The sequence below is a fragment of the Neolamprologus brichardi genome, chromosome 7 (genome assembly GCF_056152115.1).
Source record: "Neolamprologus brichardi isolate AB-2024 chromosome 7, ASM5615211v1, whole genome shotgun sequence".
Lineage (NCBI taxonomy): Eukaryota > Metazoa > Chordata > Actinopteri > Cichliformes > Cichlidae > Neolamprologus > Neolamprologus brichardi.
In genome coordinates, this window is record NC_142110.1 from 6,158,570 (window position 1) to 6,176,965 (window position 18,396).

At 39.2% G+C, this 18,396-nt stretch overlaps 2 protein-coding genes across 3 annotated transcripts in view; both read left to right on the forward strand.

The window, feature by feature from the left end:
- Positions 1-189: 189 nt before the first annotated feature.
- Positions 190-9,713, forward strand: lrrc56 (leucine rich repeat containing 56). 2 transcript variants are annotated; one of them, XM_087842947.1, is made up of 13 exons: positions 190-321; positions 516-688; positions 1,117-1,204; positions 2,941-3,001; positions 4,990-5,086; positions 5,518-5,715; positions 6,902-7,076; positions 7,168-7,398; positions 7,599-7,666; positions 8,256-8,398; positions 8,665-8,870; positions 9,023-9,317; positions 9,476-9,713. In XM_087842947.1, exons 2-13 carry the CDS (start codon positions 524-526, stop codon positions 9,636-9,638), a joined length of 1,890 nt encoding a protein of 629 aa, XP_087699073.1. In that variant the 5' UTR covers positions 190-321; positions 516-523; the 3' UTR covers positions 9,639-9,713. The 2 variants fall into 2 exon arrangements, with proteins under 2 accessions (XP_087699073.1, XP_087699074.1); XM_087842948.1 differs by having other exon boundaries at positions 6,902-7,070.
- Positions 9,714-16,529: 6,816 nt separating this feature from the next.
- Positions 16,530-18,396, forward strand: part of rassf7a (Ras association domain family member 7a) — a 38,698-nt gene continuing 36,831 nt past the window's right edge. The window contains exon 1 of the mRNA XM_006789571.3: positions 16,530-16,592. The gene's annotated coding sequence lies outside the window, so the exon portion shown is untranslated. The remainder of the gene's footprint in view (positions 16,593-18,396) is intronic.

Below are 18,396 nucleotides of genomic sequence, written 5' to 3' on the forward strand. Positions count from 1 at the left end.
CAGTCCTGGATTGATCTCATCAATATCGACAGGATATTATCCAGTAACTACTGGATAATAGATTAGATGAGTGCCAACCATAAGAAATACCGGAGTGTACTACATATCCCAGGGAGCCTCGGGTCTAACTGGGTCTACTGCACAAACTGACCCCAGAGCCGCTGAATGAATTCCATTCAGCGGCTCTGGGGTCAGTTTGTGCCGTATCCAGGAAGTCGTCTGTGGTTGCCAAGGAAACTTTCGCTTGCGAGCCCTCAGTTGTAGGTTTGAATGTAAATGTATAGACTATCTAGTGACACAGACGGGAAAATTCCGCAAAAGGTGATATATATTCTTATTATAGATATAATATTATATTTCCGTATACACCAGCATGTAGCTAGGTTACATGCTGCTTTATTTAGCGCTACTTAGAATATCTGGCTGTAGAGAAGGTACTGCTCACTGCTTCCCTTTTGTTTCACAAGCCGTTTTGGTGTTTTCAATATAACTTTAGGATTGTTTATTTTATACAGCGTGAGGCATGAGTTACTGTCTTGGGTCTGTGCCCCACGGGGTCAGGCCTGGTACAGCACGGGTCCTGGTGACTGAGCTGAGTGGTTCAGGCTCCATCAACCCAACTCCTGCAAGTAAACCCTGTGAGGACTCTGAAACACCAGTGGAATTTTATCTCTCCCCGGAAAAGTTGGTGGGTACCTTTAAATACAGTTAGTATTTATCACCGTTATAAACCTCTTATCATGTTGTTTATACGAATATAATATACTATATATATAATATACTAGTGAAAGCATTTAGTCAGTTTAGCATAATTCTAAATTGACAATAGCAAATGTTAGCATCTGGATAACATCTACCATATACATCTTGCCTGTATTATAATGCCTATTTTACTGAAATAATTCCGTTAGTGTTGTCTCTTATACTAATTAAAATCCTCTTTGATTTTTGCTTAAAAAGATTACGTTTGAAACTAAAATTGGGCAAAAAAAAAATTCTTCTTTACATCAAATCAAAGTCATGTTTGTTAATTGTAGCTACAGAATGATACAAACTACATAAAGTAAAGAGACAGTGCCCTTCTGCCCAGGTCAGCTTCTTATTCTCCTCCTACAGAAATTGCTGTGTGGCACACAAGACCTCTCTAATGTGACCTCACTGGAGATCTGTGTAGACACTCAAGAAAACACACTTGGTAACTTTGGTAAGACATATAACATGTCACTGATTAAATACAGTACTGTGCACTGTGCAAGTCTTGAGGCACCCTTCATTCGGTTATATTTTGCAAGAAATATGGGAAATAGGTGCAGTGATTCATTGAAGTATGTGCAAATATACACAAATATACACCATAATCAGAGTTTGTAATAATCTAACAAGATTTGGTCTACCAAAGTCAGTATTTAGCATGACCACTTTTATTCTTCAATACAGTCCCAACTCTCTTACGCAAGCTTTCTTGTCATTTCTTTAAGTAGTCTTCAGGGTTCTAGAAGGACATTTCAAAGCTCTTCTTGGGAGTTTGGCTGCCTTTTGTTCTGTTCTCAGTCAACACGATCCCACACTGCTTAGGTAATGTTGTTTTCTATCCAGGTATGCTTTTACAGCAGTGGCAGCATGTTTGGGATCATTAGCATGCTTAAACATGAAGTCGTTGCAAATACAACACTTTCCAGATTGTGATCAAAATTGGACCATATTGGTCTATCACTGGCTTAAATGCAGCTCCAAACCATGACACTGTGTTTTACAGATGTCTGTAGACATTCACTGTTCTACCTCTCTCTTGACCTTCTCCATACATATTGATGATGACTTGAACCAAAAATGTCCAATTTGTATTTATCACTCCATAAGATCTGTTGCCACTAATTTTTTAGTCCAGTTTTTTGTGTAATTTTGCTGGATTTTCTTTCCAATTTCTTAAATACATGACTTGTTGTTACTGTTCCTCTGGTGTAGTTATTTTGCAGCTGTCAAACTGTGTTATCTTTTTGTAGACTCGACTAAACAAATGAATTGTTACTGTGACAGGCAGCTTGTAAAAAAGTCCCTAAATATAGAATTTAAAATTGGTTCTTTTCTAAATTGTCTGTTGTGTAAGTTGTGTGCAGACACAAAACTAGTTCACTTCTTGAGTTAGGTACCTTTTTTAGTTGTTGAATGATTCATAGGTCAGTGTTAAGTAGTTTAACTAAGAAAATGATCAAGTACAAAAACTGTACTGAAAATAAGTAAAAAAGCAGCCAGTGTCCCAAGAAAAACTTCAGAAATCCTAGAGACCTGTTGTTCAAGAATAATTAAATACAACAAAGTCTGGTTCCTTGAAGACAAAATACAAACAAATGAGGAATGGCTCAAGACTTTTGCACAGTACTGCAGCTGAATATGTAAAACAGTAAAACAATAGGTGTCTGTTTGTATGTGTACTTACTAGAACTCACTGTTAGTCAGCATCAGTGGTGTTATTGTTTTCTTTGTGTAGCCAAGGCTACAAAAAATACAGTAACTTTTATCTCATTTAAGTTCAGTTAAACTAACGAGCAATGAGAAACTGTTAACACAATTTACAGTAATGATTCATAACAGATACTTGTAATAATCACAACACAGAACGAGCAGACAGTCATAAATTCCCACACCTGATTACCTCACAGGTGTGCCAGCCATCATTAGATAATGGTAGGGGGATATATTTACTATAACTGAGCTTTGTCCTCAGAAAAAATCCTAGATTGTGTAAGGCATGACAAACACTGTCTGTACATGTATGAGTCATGTTTTACCTGCCACTTCAGGGACGCTTTCTTTTCCTTAAATGATGCTGAACATCTGATTAGCAAATAAATCAGGTGATAAGAACGAAACCATGTTAAAATGACACCAGTGTTACATGAAAATGAGAAAAATCGTTTTGCTTAACTCATTTTCTTGCAGGTGTCTACTTGCCTGGATTAGTGCAGCTAAAAATGAACAACAGCAGGATCCTGTCAGTAAGGTAAGTAAGACAAAAATACCATCTTTTTGTTTACTTCAAAGTTTGTATTCCTGAGAAACAAATTTACAAAGTATTATAAATTATAGATTTCCAAGATGATACTGACGCTTCTGGTCATTTTTATCTTATTTTATACATGTTTCCAAAATAGGAAAACCCACATATTTTCTCGAAGAGAAATAAATATAAGTTGACCCAGAACAGAAAAAAAACATAGTTTAGTGAATGCTGTCGTGGTTTACTCTGGTCTTGCTTTGTGTCATTACAGGAAATCAAAAGTTATGAGCTTACCCAAATAAGTATAGTATGGCTATAGTGACAAGGTTTTGAAATAGGGACTTCCAATATTTATGTGTGGAAGATGCTTGTTGCAACTTGTAAACCAGACACCATGGAGGTGAGACCTGTGTACAGGTTTAGAGATACACAGAGAACAGGTTAAACCACCTTTCTCACAATAGGATACAGAGGGGTTCAGGTACTATCAGATTTCAAAATCATGCATTTGATCCTCAGGAAGAGACAGGGAATATCTAAAGTTTTTCCTAGCTTGTCCAGTGATCATAGCTACAGCTGTTTCATCAAAAGTATATTGAAGCAAAGCTACAAATAGTTGTCGCAGTAAGTGAAATGGAGAGAATATTTTTTACCATTACTGTGCAAAAGTCTCGACCCATCTCTCATTACTTTATATTTTGCTTCTCATGAGACAGATTTTCTTGTAAGTGGTCTATTTAAAAAAATTATAAACAATAGGTTATAAAGTGTTGCAAAGTTTTAATTTAGACATTGGCAGTTTTTCACTCATTTTCAGTCCATCGCTTACACCTAACCATTTTCAGAGGAATTTGTTTTTGTTTGTTAAACAACTTAACATAGAAATATGAAATATGTATTATTAGAGCATATAAAATGCACCCAACTGAAGGGATGAATGTGAATGTTGTGCACATAACAGAAAGTTTAGCGAAGGAAGAATTTTTGTATCTGTAGGCGCTCTGTTAGTAGCAGTCTGTCACAAAAAACATAATCTGTTCCCAGTTCTGTAGTTGTATCTATGAACAGATAATAAAAGATACCAAAAGATAACACAAGCAATAAAGTAATATATTTGAACCACCAATGTGATTCCCAAAGAGCTGTTAGCTGAAAACATGGCATATCTAAGCATGGTGGGCAGTGTGTCTTTAATTAAAATAAGGAAATTGGACAATGACACAAATGTTGTTTTGTTTATCTAATTATCTAATAATCAATATTTATGGAGGAGGACAGGAGAGATGTACAAGATGTTCGTGTCTACAGCCATCTGTAGAACACTGTGGAGGGCTCTGTCATGGTTTGGAGCTGCGTTTCAGCCAGTGGTGTTGGAAATCTCCCCAACACTGAAAGTGTTACGAGCACAGAAAAGTACCATCTACCTTGCAATGCCATCTGAAAATTGCTGGATTGACAACAGCTTCATGTTTCAACACACCAGCGATCCCAAACACTGCCAATGCAATAACTGCAACACTGTCAGTCATGGATTGGCCTCCCCAGGTATAACAGACTGTATTTATGTTCATTTCAATAAATCCCTGCACCTAATTTAAAATTTTCCTAGCAGAATATATTAAAATGAAGAGTACTCTGAGACTTTTGCACAGAACTGTACACAGAGAAAGATAGTGAACTGTCTGCTCCACCCCGAGAGCACCACAGCAGAGCAGAGTCAGCCGGACATGCACTGGCTCTGATAGTATTTCCTGCTTTGGGTTGTGGGAGTTGTAGTGGAGTCTGCGTTGTAGTGTAAGGTACACTGACTGAAACTATTGTGGAAAGGTTCAGGCAGGGAGGAAAGCAGGAGACAGCGAACAGGACATAATTTTCACGAAGAGAAAGGAGCTGCAAGCTTCAGTAGCCAAGAAAGTATCCTTTTTTTAGCCGTGATTATGTAACTCTCTTTCCTGCCTCTAAATCAAGTTTGTGTTATTTTGTCTCCCTAGAGACTTGGGAACCACCATCTCCCAACTGCAGGTGCTATGGATGTCTCGGTGCTGCCTACGAGACCTAGATGGGATTACTACTTTCTGTGCTGTTACGGTAGACTTTATAGGTTACAGGTGGCTTTGTAGGAACTATTCAGGAGCTTGGTAGCTTCTTTCTTTTCTCTTTTTGCAAAAGTTAAAAAATGCGTGTACGGAACAAAAAAGAAATTGTGTCAAGGATCTTTGGATACATTTCAAATAGGCCTTCATACCTCAAACATTAATTTCCATTTGTCATGGTACCTGAGTGACCCATTTTTACCCAAATCATTTCCACGTTTTTGCGGCAAATACTGAACGTGCCTAGGTAGTAACATATGATTCAAGTAATTGAACTTCCGCTGTTTAAAACGTCCAACTGTCTGTGACATGAGACGATACCACAGTGTGACTTGGGTCCAACATGTTTTTTTTCTTTAGTGCATTTTCCTTCATTAATTACACATTTTCTACCACTTAACACTTATTTCCTGTCCTTCTTCTCAGGAGCTGTACTTGTCCTATAACAACGTGTCAGACCTGAGTCAGGTTGGCATGCTGGAGAACCTGCAGCTGTTAGATCTGGAAGGGAATGACGTGGATGATTTAGTCCAGGTTCAGTATCTCAGTTTATGTAGCAAACTGGAGAGACTTACCCTGGAGGGAAACCCTGTCTGTTTACGCCCAAACTCCACATCAGCTCAGGTATGAGTATTATGCGATGTGTTTGTCCTTTGTTGTTCAGACTTTAAGCGGATGCTCCTATTGCAATTAACATACCCAGTACATCTTGAAGCAACCGCTACAGAGTGGTGCAATGCTCAGAGTGGCAGTCTGGCAAAAGATAAAACGAAACCAAGAATGGTTGCAGCTGAATAGAGCTTGAGCAAGGAGCTGGGCAGAGTTCCTGAAAAGGAAGTGTTGTATTCATCTGATGTTGTAAATGCCAACTTGCAAATGCAACTTGTGGTTCTAATCGTTCAACAGTCTCGCCTGTGCTGGCTGCCAGCCCCGAAGACAGATAATCTCTAACATGTAATCAGTTTGTGCTGAGACATGAGAGCATGTGTGCGATCGCAACTCTCTGTATGTGGGTCCTTAGCTCAACAGAAACACTCTGCTAGAGCAGGAGACATCAAAATACTCAAAAATAATTAGACATAACATACTGTTGCAATAGTATGTATGTAAACATCAATGCTTTATTTTTATGTTGAGGAGCATTTTTTGGTTTCTGTGACAAAGCCTTAAACAGCTTATCATGGGCCAAGTCAGTGAAACTGATTGTAGCTGGGTACACGGCAGAAGCTGCAGTGAGCTGAGTTTTTTGGGCCACTGTGAATGTGTTTATTTACACCCACCAGCAGAGCATTAATTAAGAAACTAGGGCAATGAGGAGAGATGCTGAGCTGAATATGCATTAGGCCCGTGCTTTGTAACGACTGAGGGGGTTCTTGGGTTTACTCCCTTGCCAAGTGATCACTCTTCTTGCGCTCTGTCTTTCTCTCACTTCCTCTTATTTAAAACTCATTCTCCTCCTCTTTTCTCTCATTTTCATGCTTTTGTTTACAGTCCTCTCACACTCTCCTTTTCATTTTCTGCATCTGTGTGGTTTGGTGAAACCAAAGAGAGGCCAGCGATTCACTGGCCTCTCTCTCGCTCTCTGCTCTCTTCCGGATGATAAAATTCTAGAATTTATAGTGCAAGACTTTACAAACGCTAGTTGTTAAGAGCTGGGATCAGCTAATGCTGTCTGGCACCCCCTATTTAAAAATACCACGTATTATTAAAAATGTCACTGTTGCAAAAAAAAAAGAATTTGAATGTGATCTTGAATCTCGTCGTACACCTTGGCTCTGTCATTTTCTCTTGTTTCGTTCCTCCTGCCCAGATGGCAGACTACAGTTACCGGGCAGCGGTGAGGGAGCTGGTCCCTCAGCTGCGTTACCTTGATGATGTAAAGGTGGAGGAGGACAGGCTTAGCTGTTGTACCACCATGGGAGAAGACTGGGACATTCTCAGAAACTCCATCAGAGATTCTAACTCCTCTTATCCTGCTGGTGATGGTGTGTGTGTGTGTGTACTGTTTTAAATCCATCAACATGGTCCAGATATTCAGATGACAATTTAACAAACACCTCACTTTTGTCTTTGCAGAGGAGACAACCGACAGTGTACGTCCTTACAGCCGACCCAGTTCAGCCACATGCCCTTCTCCCAGCTTCTCCGGTGTCTGGGCCATGTCATCGTCAGGCACCAGACCACACTCAGGCTCCAGACTCATGTCAGCGATCAGGCCTGGAGTTCTCTCCCCTTCTGGATCCAGACCTGGTTCTGCAGACTCAGATCTGGCAGTAGTGGAAGCTGAAACCAGCGCTCTGACTCACAGTTAGGCACTCCTGTGGTCGATCTCATTAGTCTTAGTGTCATTTCCATTTTATTTTGATTAGCATTACTCTGTGCAGGTGAACTGTTGGAGCAGTAAAAACAATCTTTGCTCAACAGTGCCACCAAGAGGACTTAATTGTGCCATGAAATAATGACAGTTTCAATCACTGATGCCTGTTTTACTCTGTCAATTTTTGAAGGAGCAGGTAACATCGTCTTCTGTGGGAACCCAGTCCAGGCTATTCGAGCAAAGCGACAAAAGTTAAGGGTAAGTAGCAACAAAGTCCTGCGATGCAGTGGAGAAAATTATTTGATCTCACTTAATAAATTATGAGATGAATCCATACACCACACGCTGTGATCCATATACATGAGTTATTTCTGTCTCGCTGTTCCCCATAAAACAGAGTCTTCATTGTCCACTAAGAGGAACAACAAGCTTTATGAGCTTTGACAGGCCATTATGAATGCCTGGCACCAGCAGCTCGTCTCTTTAATGCCATGTCAGTATAAAAAGAATCAGCTAATTATTATCAGGCAGACAAACAACCTGAGAGGACAAGCGTAGTGAGGGGTGATGGAGATGTGAGAAGGGTTGTGTCAGAAGAAGTTGACAGACGGGGCTATCACTGTCACCACTCTCCGATCTGTTATAACTGGCATAAATACACCCCACCACTGTCACTCTGCATCTTATTTAGACATTTCTGTCTCATTCAATCTGCCCTTGCTGTGTTTGTTGTTCCTCACTGTTCTTGCTATCCATAATTAATGTGCTCTTAGGCCTCTATTACTTTAAGTTTCCTACCATCATCTGTTACCACTCATGCTTGTTGTGCCTCTCTACTGTCTGATAGACAGCACCCACCAGGTCTACTTTCACCCCCCGAGACTTTCCCATTCACGTACCAGAACACACATATGACCTCGAGGAGCCTGATCTGACAGAACGTGCTGATGTCTTTGCAGAGCTCAGAGCTTGGAGGGAGCAGCATAGCAGGTATTACATGCTGAATTACTTTTTTTAAAAACACATACATGTAAAAAATAATAAAAGCTACATTTTAATCTATATCTTGCCATTACTGGCCATGCAATAGATTAATTGCATATTAAAACAGTTGTCCATTTGAATACCATCAGAAGGCTGTGGAGGATTTCACAAATACCTCTTCACAGCCAGTTAAAATTGCAGAAGCTGTCGACGTGGCTATGTCTGAAGACTTGTATGCACATAAAACTAAATATCATCATCCTTTGTTTCAGACGTCTTGAGGCCATAGCAAAAGACAGACTGCCACAAATCTTGTCCATTCAGCACTCTGATGATGAAGAAGGCCGTTGTGATGAGGAAGAAGATGGCTGTGGTGCTATGAGGAGTGACAGCAGTAATGAAGAACATGAAGAGGAGAAAAAGTGTGACAACCAAGATGCAGCCTCACTAGATTTCTCTTTCCAGTCTCTTTCCCCAGGTGAGAACTTTGTGAAGTTATTTATAACTTCACAAATTATAAATAAGGCTGTACAGAATAAAAGCAGTAATTGTAATGTCTGATCTTTTTGTAATGTAAGGAGAATAATAACAGAATTATTTCAATTATTCTTATTGTTTGTTTATTTTTAGATCTGCTTCCCAGAAAAAACTTACCCTCAGATATGGCTCGACTGTCGCTGGCCCCCAAAACCGCAGTGTCCCCTTCTCCTCCTCCTGATTTGAAACCGCAAGGGATCCGTGCACGGAGGCTTCACCTTAGCCGGGCCAGACCACAATATTTACCTGAATTCAGCAGCGCCTTTGAAATATGTAGGACTTCAGGAGATACAGACCTGCAAATGAGTGTGCCTCCAATGACTCTGCCTGCACCCATACCGCACCCACCTCCAACAGCTGCCCCAAGTGAACGGCTGAAGCATTCACGGTATGTCATTATTAAAAAGTATCTTTATATTTAAATAGTCACATTTGAAACAACACATTTTGTTGTAAAATGTTCAGTTGAGTTTTGTAAATCAGTGACATCACCATATTGTGATCTCAACTTGGTCATGGACATTAAAAAAGATCTCTATCTTTTAGTGTGAAGATGGACTCTGGTGAGCAGCCAGGCCAGAAGTGTGAGATATCCAAAATCCTCAAGAGACCAGCAATAACTCGCCCTCACACAGCCAGGGCAGCTTTACAGAAACATCACCAGCACCACATACACCAGTCCTGCAGAGGGAGCTCACAGCCAGATTGACTGTTGACTGTCCCCTGTCAGTATGACTGCTCTTAACTGCTCCATTAAATGGGGTCTTTCCCCTTTTTCACCTCATCACTCAGCCGTATATTGATTTGTCATAGTTTACACCATCGTTTCTTTTTCTCTGTTTTTTAAGAACTGAAGAGACTGTTGTTGTTCACCAGTTCAACAGCATCCAGTGCTCACAAAGCTCACAGCGCAAACAGTAGTTGGATATTTTCCTTTACTGAGACAAAACCTCTCACAGCACAGAACTGCTCTTAAATAGACTAAAATATCGAAGAGACCGTAAGTGCACATCTCAGGATGCTCTATAGAATTTTTACAAATGCAGCCTTGTGCTGTTTTAGCTGGGAAGATGTAAAATGTGAACTTCCACAAAGACTACCTGCAGTGATGGTAAAGTTCCTGATGTTCAATGTGTAATAGTCTCATATTGTCACTTGAGGGCACTGTGTGTAAATGTTAAATCAGAAAATGAATCCATTGCTTCAACCACGCTGAGCAAGCAATCCTTCAAACCTACCACCTTGACATGTGACATTCATTATTTTTTTGTCTGTTTGACTACACTTAAGGCTGGGGTTACCTCAAAGTGCATGCTATAGTATTTGCCATATAAATGTACAACATACAGGCATATTTCATATTTTACTCATACAGCAATGCTGTAATAGAATGAAAAAAAAAAAAATCAAGTCCATGTAGAGTTTATATGTTTTAACTATGATATAACCTTTGTTTTCCAAGCACTATGGAGAATTACCCATCGCCTGCACTGTGACGGTCAATCTCAGACTCATTTGTTCTGAGAAACAACTGGAACTAACAACACTGCATTTGTGGAAATGAGGGCCAGAGTGGCAGCCTAATTCCTTAGTGGTTCTTAAGAGCAAATTATGCCAGGACAAGTTTGTTTTGAAGCCGTCACAATAATTATAACATGGAACTTCATTTCAAGGAAACCTCGACAACCAGCACAGTGATGTCTCCAAACTTGCCCCGTGTTTTGTACGAACACCTGACATAAGCACACACACAGCAGGACACACAGGTTAGAACACACGTCCCATATTTGTGTCTGTCGTGCGTCACTTATGTCCACAGAAACAGGATGTAAATAAATGACTCAAAGTACAAAAAAAGAACCACAGGATAGTATTGCTAATACTTCTGACCATAGTGCTGGATTAAGAGATGTACATGCTCTTAAAGTAGGAATTTATGTATGTTTGAACATGTAATTGCCTACAGCCATCCAGCTGTTATGTAACACGTTAGTTCTTTTCTTATTTTCTAGCAGCACTTTCCATCAGGCAGCCACCCCATCTTTTTCACATAACTGCTTTGTCTATAGGATTGTTTAATTTTCTCACTCCCTGTCAGGCTTTTGTAGCCACACTCGCATCACTCTGGTCTCTCTGTATTACATCTCAGGATGCAGGTAGAGGAGAATGGAATTAAATGCAATGCCTTTTATGGTGGGAAAGTGGGATGGTGTCCACCTACTCTGTCTGAGCAGTCTTGTAATTTATTCAAAAGGATCATTCTCCTAGCTTGTCAAGACTAGAGACGTAACCTGGCCTCTTCTTCACTCAAATGTTGTCAGAAACCATAAAGGTAATGTTTAGGGGTGGTAAACACTGTGGAAACCCCCCCCCCAAAAAATAATTAAATAATTTTGAAGTTCATTTTTTATGTAAAAGTAAAAAAAAAATCCAAAACCTATTTTATTCACAACAGAACATTGATAAATTAATATCCGATGTTTAAACTGAAACATTTTATGATGTCACATTTCAAAAAAGTTGGAACAGGGCCTTGCTGACTGCTGTATAGCAGCCTTCCTTTTTTAAAACCACAATCTGCAAATGTCTGTAGACTGAGGAGACCCGTTACTAGATTTTTAGATGAGGAAAGTTTTTTTTTCCTATACAGAATTTTTGCTGCTCAACACTTTTGGATATTTCTGTTGGTTAAAGGTCTGGACTGTAGGCGGGCCATGCTGTTGTAACAGTATGTAGCAAGACAGTTAGAAGCATCGCCCTGCCGAAATATGCAAGGCCATCCCTAGAACTTAAGATGCCATCTGGTTGGGAACATATAGTTCTTTAAAGCCTGGATATATCTTTCAGCATTTATGGTGTCATTGCAAATGTGCAAGCTACCAATTCCACAGACACTCATGCACCCCCATAACATCAAAGATACAGGCTTTTGAACTGAGCAAATTGGGTTGTATATGTACTAAAACAACAGATTTATTTGCCCTTAACGTCAAAAGACATGGTGCTTTTCTAAATTTAAAACCCTCCTCTATCTTTAGAGTTGCATCATATATAGTACCAATGTACAAAGAAAACTGAATCATAAACTTGTTAATTATAAAAATGTATAAGATTATTCAGGAAGTTCTAAAAGAGAATCAAGTAGACTTCAAGAAAAAATGCTCCTGTCTGCCGCTAATACACCCACACAATAGACTTTACACATACAGTATTTGTCAACAGTGAAGTGGAGCAGCACATACTGTATGTCAGCACATGCCATGAATACTTATAATAATAAGTTCCAGATGTGGTGAATAGGACCCAGGTACTTTAGGTTGTAGTTACATTCTTCAGAATACTATCAAAGCTGCACCTTCTTGTTGTAATTGCTGTAAAAAAATGTCCAAATAAATTAACGGTAAATTGATAGTGAAAATGAGGTATTATGATAATATCATCGTGTTTTGACTTGAGACGAGTCACTTTTTCTATCAGGCGTTGGAACTGGAAATACCTACATGAGTTCAGACAGGTCTGGGAGACGCCATTTGTACAGTACCACACGATTCTGCCGCGAGGAACATTCCTGTGTAAGTTATTTAGGTTTCATAACTCATTTTCCACTGACACCTTTACAACCAAATGCAGACATGCTATCCATAATGGCAAACAAAAGGCATGAACACAATAATTATTCCTTTACATTTGCAGGTGTTTAATTTGAATTTAATTTGATCTGTATGGTAAAAATATATTCTATTCAATTCAGGTTTACAACAACAGTAACCTCAAAGTACTTTATACTGTAATTCAATTCAATTCAGTTTTATTTATACAGTGCCAAATCACAACAACAGTCACTTCAAGGTGCTTTATATTGTAAGGTAGACCCTACAACAATACATACAGAGAAAACCCCCTATGAGCAAGCACTTTGGCGACAGTGGGAGAGAAAAACTCCCTTTTAACAGGAAGAAACCTCCGGCAGAACCAGACTCAGGGAGGGGCGGGGCCATCTGTTGCGACTGGTTGGGGTGAGAGAAGGAAGACAGGATAGAAGACATGCTGTGGAAGAGAGACAGAGGTTAATAACAAGTATGATTCAATGCAGAGAGGTCTATTAACACATAGTAAGTGAAAAAGATGACTGAAAAGGAAAAACTCAATGCATCATGGGAGTCCCCCAACAGCCTAAGGCTATTGCAGCATAACTAAGGGAGAATTCAGGGTCACCTAATCTTAAAAGTAGAGATAGTGTCTGTCTCCCAAATCCAAACTGGAAGCTGGTTCCACAGAAGAGAGGCCTGAAAACTGAAGGCTCTCCCTCCCATTCTACTTTTAAATACTCCAGGAACAACAAGTAAGCGTGCAGTGCGAGAGCGAAGTGCTTTAATGGGGTGATATGGTACTATAAGGTCATTAAGATAAGATGGGGCCTGATTATTTAAGACCTTGTATGTGAGGAGCAGGATTTTGAATTCAATTCTGGATTTAACAGGAAGCCAATGAAGGGAAGCCAATACAGGAGAAATAGGCTCTGTCTTTCTAGTCCCTGTCAGGACTCTTGCTGCAGCATTTTGGATTAGCTGAAGGCTTTTCAGGGAATTTTTAAAACATCCTGATAATAATGAATGACAGCAGTCCAGCCTGGAAGTAATAAATGCATGAACTAGTTTTTCAGCATCACTCTGAGACAGGATATTTCTAATTTTAGAGATGTTGGGCAAGTGGAAGAAAGCAGTCCTACATATTTGTTTAATATGTGCATTGAAGGACATATCCTGGTCAAAAATGACTCCAAGGTTCCTGACAGTGTTACTGGAGGCCAAGGTAATGCCATCCAGAGTAAGAATCTGGTTAGATACCATAGTTCTAAGATAAAGTATTGGGAAAAACCCCTAACAATCAAGTGCCCCCCGATGAGCAAGCACTTTGTGACAATGGGAAGGGAAACTCCCATTTAACAGGAAGAAACCTCTGGCAGAACCAGGCTCAGGGAGGGGCAGCCATCTGACAGGACCGGTTGGGGGTGAAAGGAAAGAGAAAAGAAGAAAGAGAAGACAAAAGAGAACAGAGCATAGGAAGACGGACCAAACACACTAAGGGAGAGAGAAGGTAAAATTATAATGACATGTTGCAGAGGTATATAAACACATGGAGAAGAAGTGCTCTGTGCATCACATGAAACCCCACAGCAATCTGACCCAATATCAGCATATCTAAGGGATGGTTCAGGGGCACCTGATCCTGTCCTGACTAAGTTTTATGAAAAAGGAAAGTTTTAGGTCTAATTTTAAAAGTAAAGACGCCTGTCTCCCAAATCCAAATAGGGAGCTGACTCCACAGGAGAAGGTCCTGGTAGCTAAAGGCTCTGCCTCCTAATTTAGAATCTCTAGAAACTACAAGCAAGCCTGCATTCTGATAGCGCACTGTTGGCATAATATGATAGTATGAGGGCCTGAAGCATTTGTATGTGACGAGAAATTCTGGATTTACCAGGGAACCACTGAAGAGTGGTTAGGAGAAAGTCACGTTATGTATGGGAGAAAGTCACATTACGTAAAGCTGCTGAAACGTGATTTCTTTGTCATCGCCTTTTTGCAATATAAAACGTAAGATAATATAGACTAAAAAGACTTTGAGTCACTGTTTACTAATCTTAAATTGGCATACTGGAGCTATATAGCACTTACCACTCATTGTGTTTCAATGCTGTGTGTTCAGAAACTTTGAGCAGAGGCAACAAGGATTACCTGATGTGCAAGAGAGAGTCTTAAACAGACTGATATTCATTATTGTTTTTGTTTGTTTTTTTGCTCAAACTGATGTGAATGAAAGACTTAGGCTAACATTCACAGACCTAGATTTTGTCTTTATTTTGAAACAATAATTATTAATAACTGTAACAGCAGTTATAATGTTAACTGTTACAATTAATAACAATTTGGCAAAAAGTCTATATACTCATTAATACTCAGTAATATTGTTGTTCTACATGTTCTTGAACCAACAAATGCATTCTTTTAATTAAATGAATAACAATCTTATGCAAGATCAGTCATGGGTAACAGTCAATATTCATGCGATTACATAGATACTGAAGAGATTGTGATGCAACACAATCAGTTTAGTGAGAATAATATCTATTAATAGTGCCAACTTCCTCCTGTCAGATCAAATCAGATTTGTTTGAGGAGGAGAGAGGTGATTTTCAACTTCAAAATCATTAAAACTGCTGTTACTTACAATCCATTAAATGATCTAACAGTCTGAACGACAAATGCGTTTCTGCTACATCCATCACGCTGTTTGTTGTGACTACCTAAAGCTATGTGTTGACACAGGTTAACTGTGTCAACACATAGCAGCAGTGTTTGCTGCTGCCATGGAGACACAGCTCCAGGTTGTTCCTCCAAAAGTGGCGGTTAATCATTTGCCATAAGTCATTTCTATAAAAATGTGTATAAGTATGCATGGACGCACAGGGCGTAGCCTGGGGTGGCACTGGCCCCACTTGTTGATGCCTTATCATATCAGTGCAACCATGGGTATCAATTAAAAAGAATGATAGAAAAGTGATAGCTCCCCCTTTCCTCTGGAAAACATTTTTATCCCCTTTCACTTGCCTTATTTTGAACTGGTATTTTACACTGGTATTTTTAAATTATACCTCATCACTGTTGTTCCCAGATTTTGTTTTTCACACATAAACATGTGTACTGTTGCTTTGTGATACAGGCTATCAATGCTTCATTTCACAAACACAAAGAGCTGTTCAAGGACAGCGTGGTGCATATACCTGTTTTTTTTTTAGAAAAGGTGTCGCATTGCAATTTTGCATTAATGTGAGTGGACTAAAGGAGTCAGTTTATATACAAGCATGTATATAAACAAATACAGATACATATAAGGGAAGAAGAAAAAAAGAAAAGAGCGACGGTAACATTAAACAAAGACATTACAAGCATTACAAATTTTAATGTTTTTATCATTTATGTAGGTGTAATTTGGCAAGGAGTAAAGTAGATGACGTAAAAAACTTTTGAGTCCTTCTCGCTAAAGTCAGTACACCATATAAGATTTTTTTTTTGTAGAAAAGTACAAAGTCTGACAAGATTTTGTTAGAAATAAAATAAACAATGTCTTTCCATGAAAGCTGTGCGTAAGTACAAGACCAAAATAAATGGGAGCAAGTCTCTACAAATTCTTCCCAAATTCCCTAACAAAATGACTCCAGTAAGAGATGACAGGAGGAACAGACATCAGATCACACCTTTGTGTGCGGTGAAGCAATTGTTAGGTGAGGTGTAAGGTGATTTGTTACTTCCTTACCTCGGAGCCATGTTGCTTTGGGGCACAGGAGATCTTTGCTCATTAATATTATTATAACTCACTTATTTTTAATGCAGATGTTCACGAGTTTTTGTTTATTTTGTTTATTTCCAATATAAGTTTCGCTTCTGGGGAGGTACAACTCCCCAGAAGCATTGCATTTCACGTTATTTCATTTTATCTTTTCACAAGCTTGTCGTTAAGACCTTTACTTTGAAAGGGCGAACCGGAAGGCGTGTAGTTTGCCTTTACCGGACTGGAGTGCGGACTTTTGCCCACAGTGAGCAGCTGGAAGATGAGATGAAGCACTCGACTGTCCGCTGAATTGAAAACGCCTGCTAACTCACTTGTAAGTTGTTTTCATTTCATTTCATTTCGTTTCTTTTTCGTTTTTTTTCTTTTTAAATCTCTTTTTTATATCAAGATAAAGTTGAACGGAAATGTTTTTAAGACTGCTGGTAATGCAACAAGTGCTGGCAACTGAGCTCAGAGCACCTGCAGTATGGTGACAGGCTAACGATAAACTGGGATACAAAATTTACCTACCCACTTTGTGGTGTTAATGGTCCACTTATGTTGATGGGAGCAGCTCCTGTGTAGGTTTGTTGGATTGTTTCTATGTTAATATATTTTTTATGTAAATAGAACAACTGAAGCTTTACAAATAATCGCTTAAATGATGTTTATACAGTACACAGAAGTTACTGGCAATGAGAAGAAATGTTATCATTGAACGTTATCATTTCACAAAACTACACGATGCTCATGGGCTGCATGTAGAAGATGAACGTAGCTCTCAGGTCTCAAAAATGAAGCCAGTGCTAATGTGAAGTAAACATTCATTCCTTTGATTGGCCAATAGGGGGCACTTCTCTGGTTGCCAGAAGACAGTTGAAGCGGTATAGAAGTCCATAGGAAAATGACCCTCTGCTTCCTTGCACAGTCACCTTAGTGAGCACTTTCCTAACAACACTATGCACTCAGTAACTAGTTTCAAATCATGCTGAATATGCAATTATGTCATAGAATGATTTGGGAAGTAGTCACAAACTCTAATCTATTGATTTATTTTCCCAAACACAATTTTTCCAACATTATTTTTGTCTGCCAGAACATGATTTTTCATCTTTCCAGGTCTCAAAAAAGTGATTCATGTTTGTTAGCATCAACGTTATATAACAATATTTCAAGGAAATTTGTAATGTGTATATATATACATTTTTTTTGTCAGCATAGAAAATTAATGCTGAAAAACGTTTTATTGAGTGCAGCCCAAAGGAAGCAGCATTTAGTAGTGCAAACAAAATGAAGGGCATTTTTATGTCCTTCTTTTTCAGTGAGTTACTGCCAGAGCACCAACCACTCCACCCACCAAACGGGTAACAGAATTCAAGCTGTCAATTTATGCAAGGCCGCCCAACAATATAGGGCAATAGCAGTGACACCGCAGAAGTCAAGTGTAAGCACTATGTAGTGATTTCCTGTGAATTTTTAAATAAAAGTATAAATAACTGATTAACACTTTAAAAACAGCAATAAGTGAAGTAACTTAACCCTGTAACTTTTAAGGAGACGCTCAGTATTCACACATACTCTAATGGAACTTGAAAAATATTTTCAGCCTGCGATGTTGTAACCTTAGTTGAGCTTTTTCACCAGTTCTTTAAAGCTGTGCTTTTCCACTGCGTAACCATGTCAGCAATTTCCATGTTTGCTCTTCCTGTCAAAAGGAGTGCAACTAGCAAGTGCTTCAGCAATGCTCGGTTGAGTCATTTGTTTACTTTTGGGCCACACATTACCAGCTGCTCTCCTTGTAGCCTGGTTGCACATGACGGTGTGTTTTCGCTTCAGTTGGTGAAACAAGTATGTTTATTTTGTTTCCACCTTCAGCAGGAACAGATTTCTTGCATATTTCCATAGCGCTGTGTTTTATTTTTATGTTATGTTTTATTGGTGGTTGGTGAAGTAGTTCTCGTTTTGCTATAACGTCACTGGAGGTTGACGTGCAGCTCTTGCTATCATACATGTCAGATGACAATGACTGGAATCATTAGGGATGGTATGATATGGCAAGAGTGTCTATGTAGACTAAACATTTCTGATGGAGGTGCTGGCCATTGGTACACCTGACATGTTGACATATTTTCACACAT

Coding starts and splice junctions, on each gene's coding strand:
- lrrc56 (XM_087842947.1), top strand. CDS start 524: ATGAGTTACTGTCTTGGGTCTGTGCCCCACGGGGTCAGGCCTGGTACA. Junction 7,077..7,167: donor CTCTTATCCTGCTGGTGATG/GTGTGTGTGTGT, acceptor TTGTCTTTGCAG/AGGAGACAACCGACAGTGTA. Junction 7,667..8,255: donor CAAAGCGACAAAAGTTAAGG/GTAAGTAGCAAC, acceptor ACTGTCTGATAG/ACAGCACCCACCAGGTCTAC.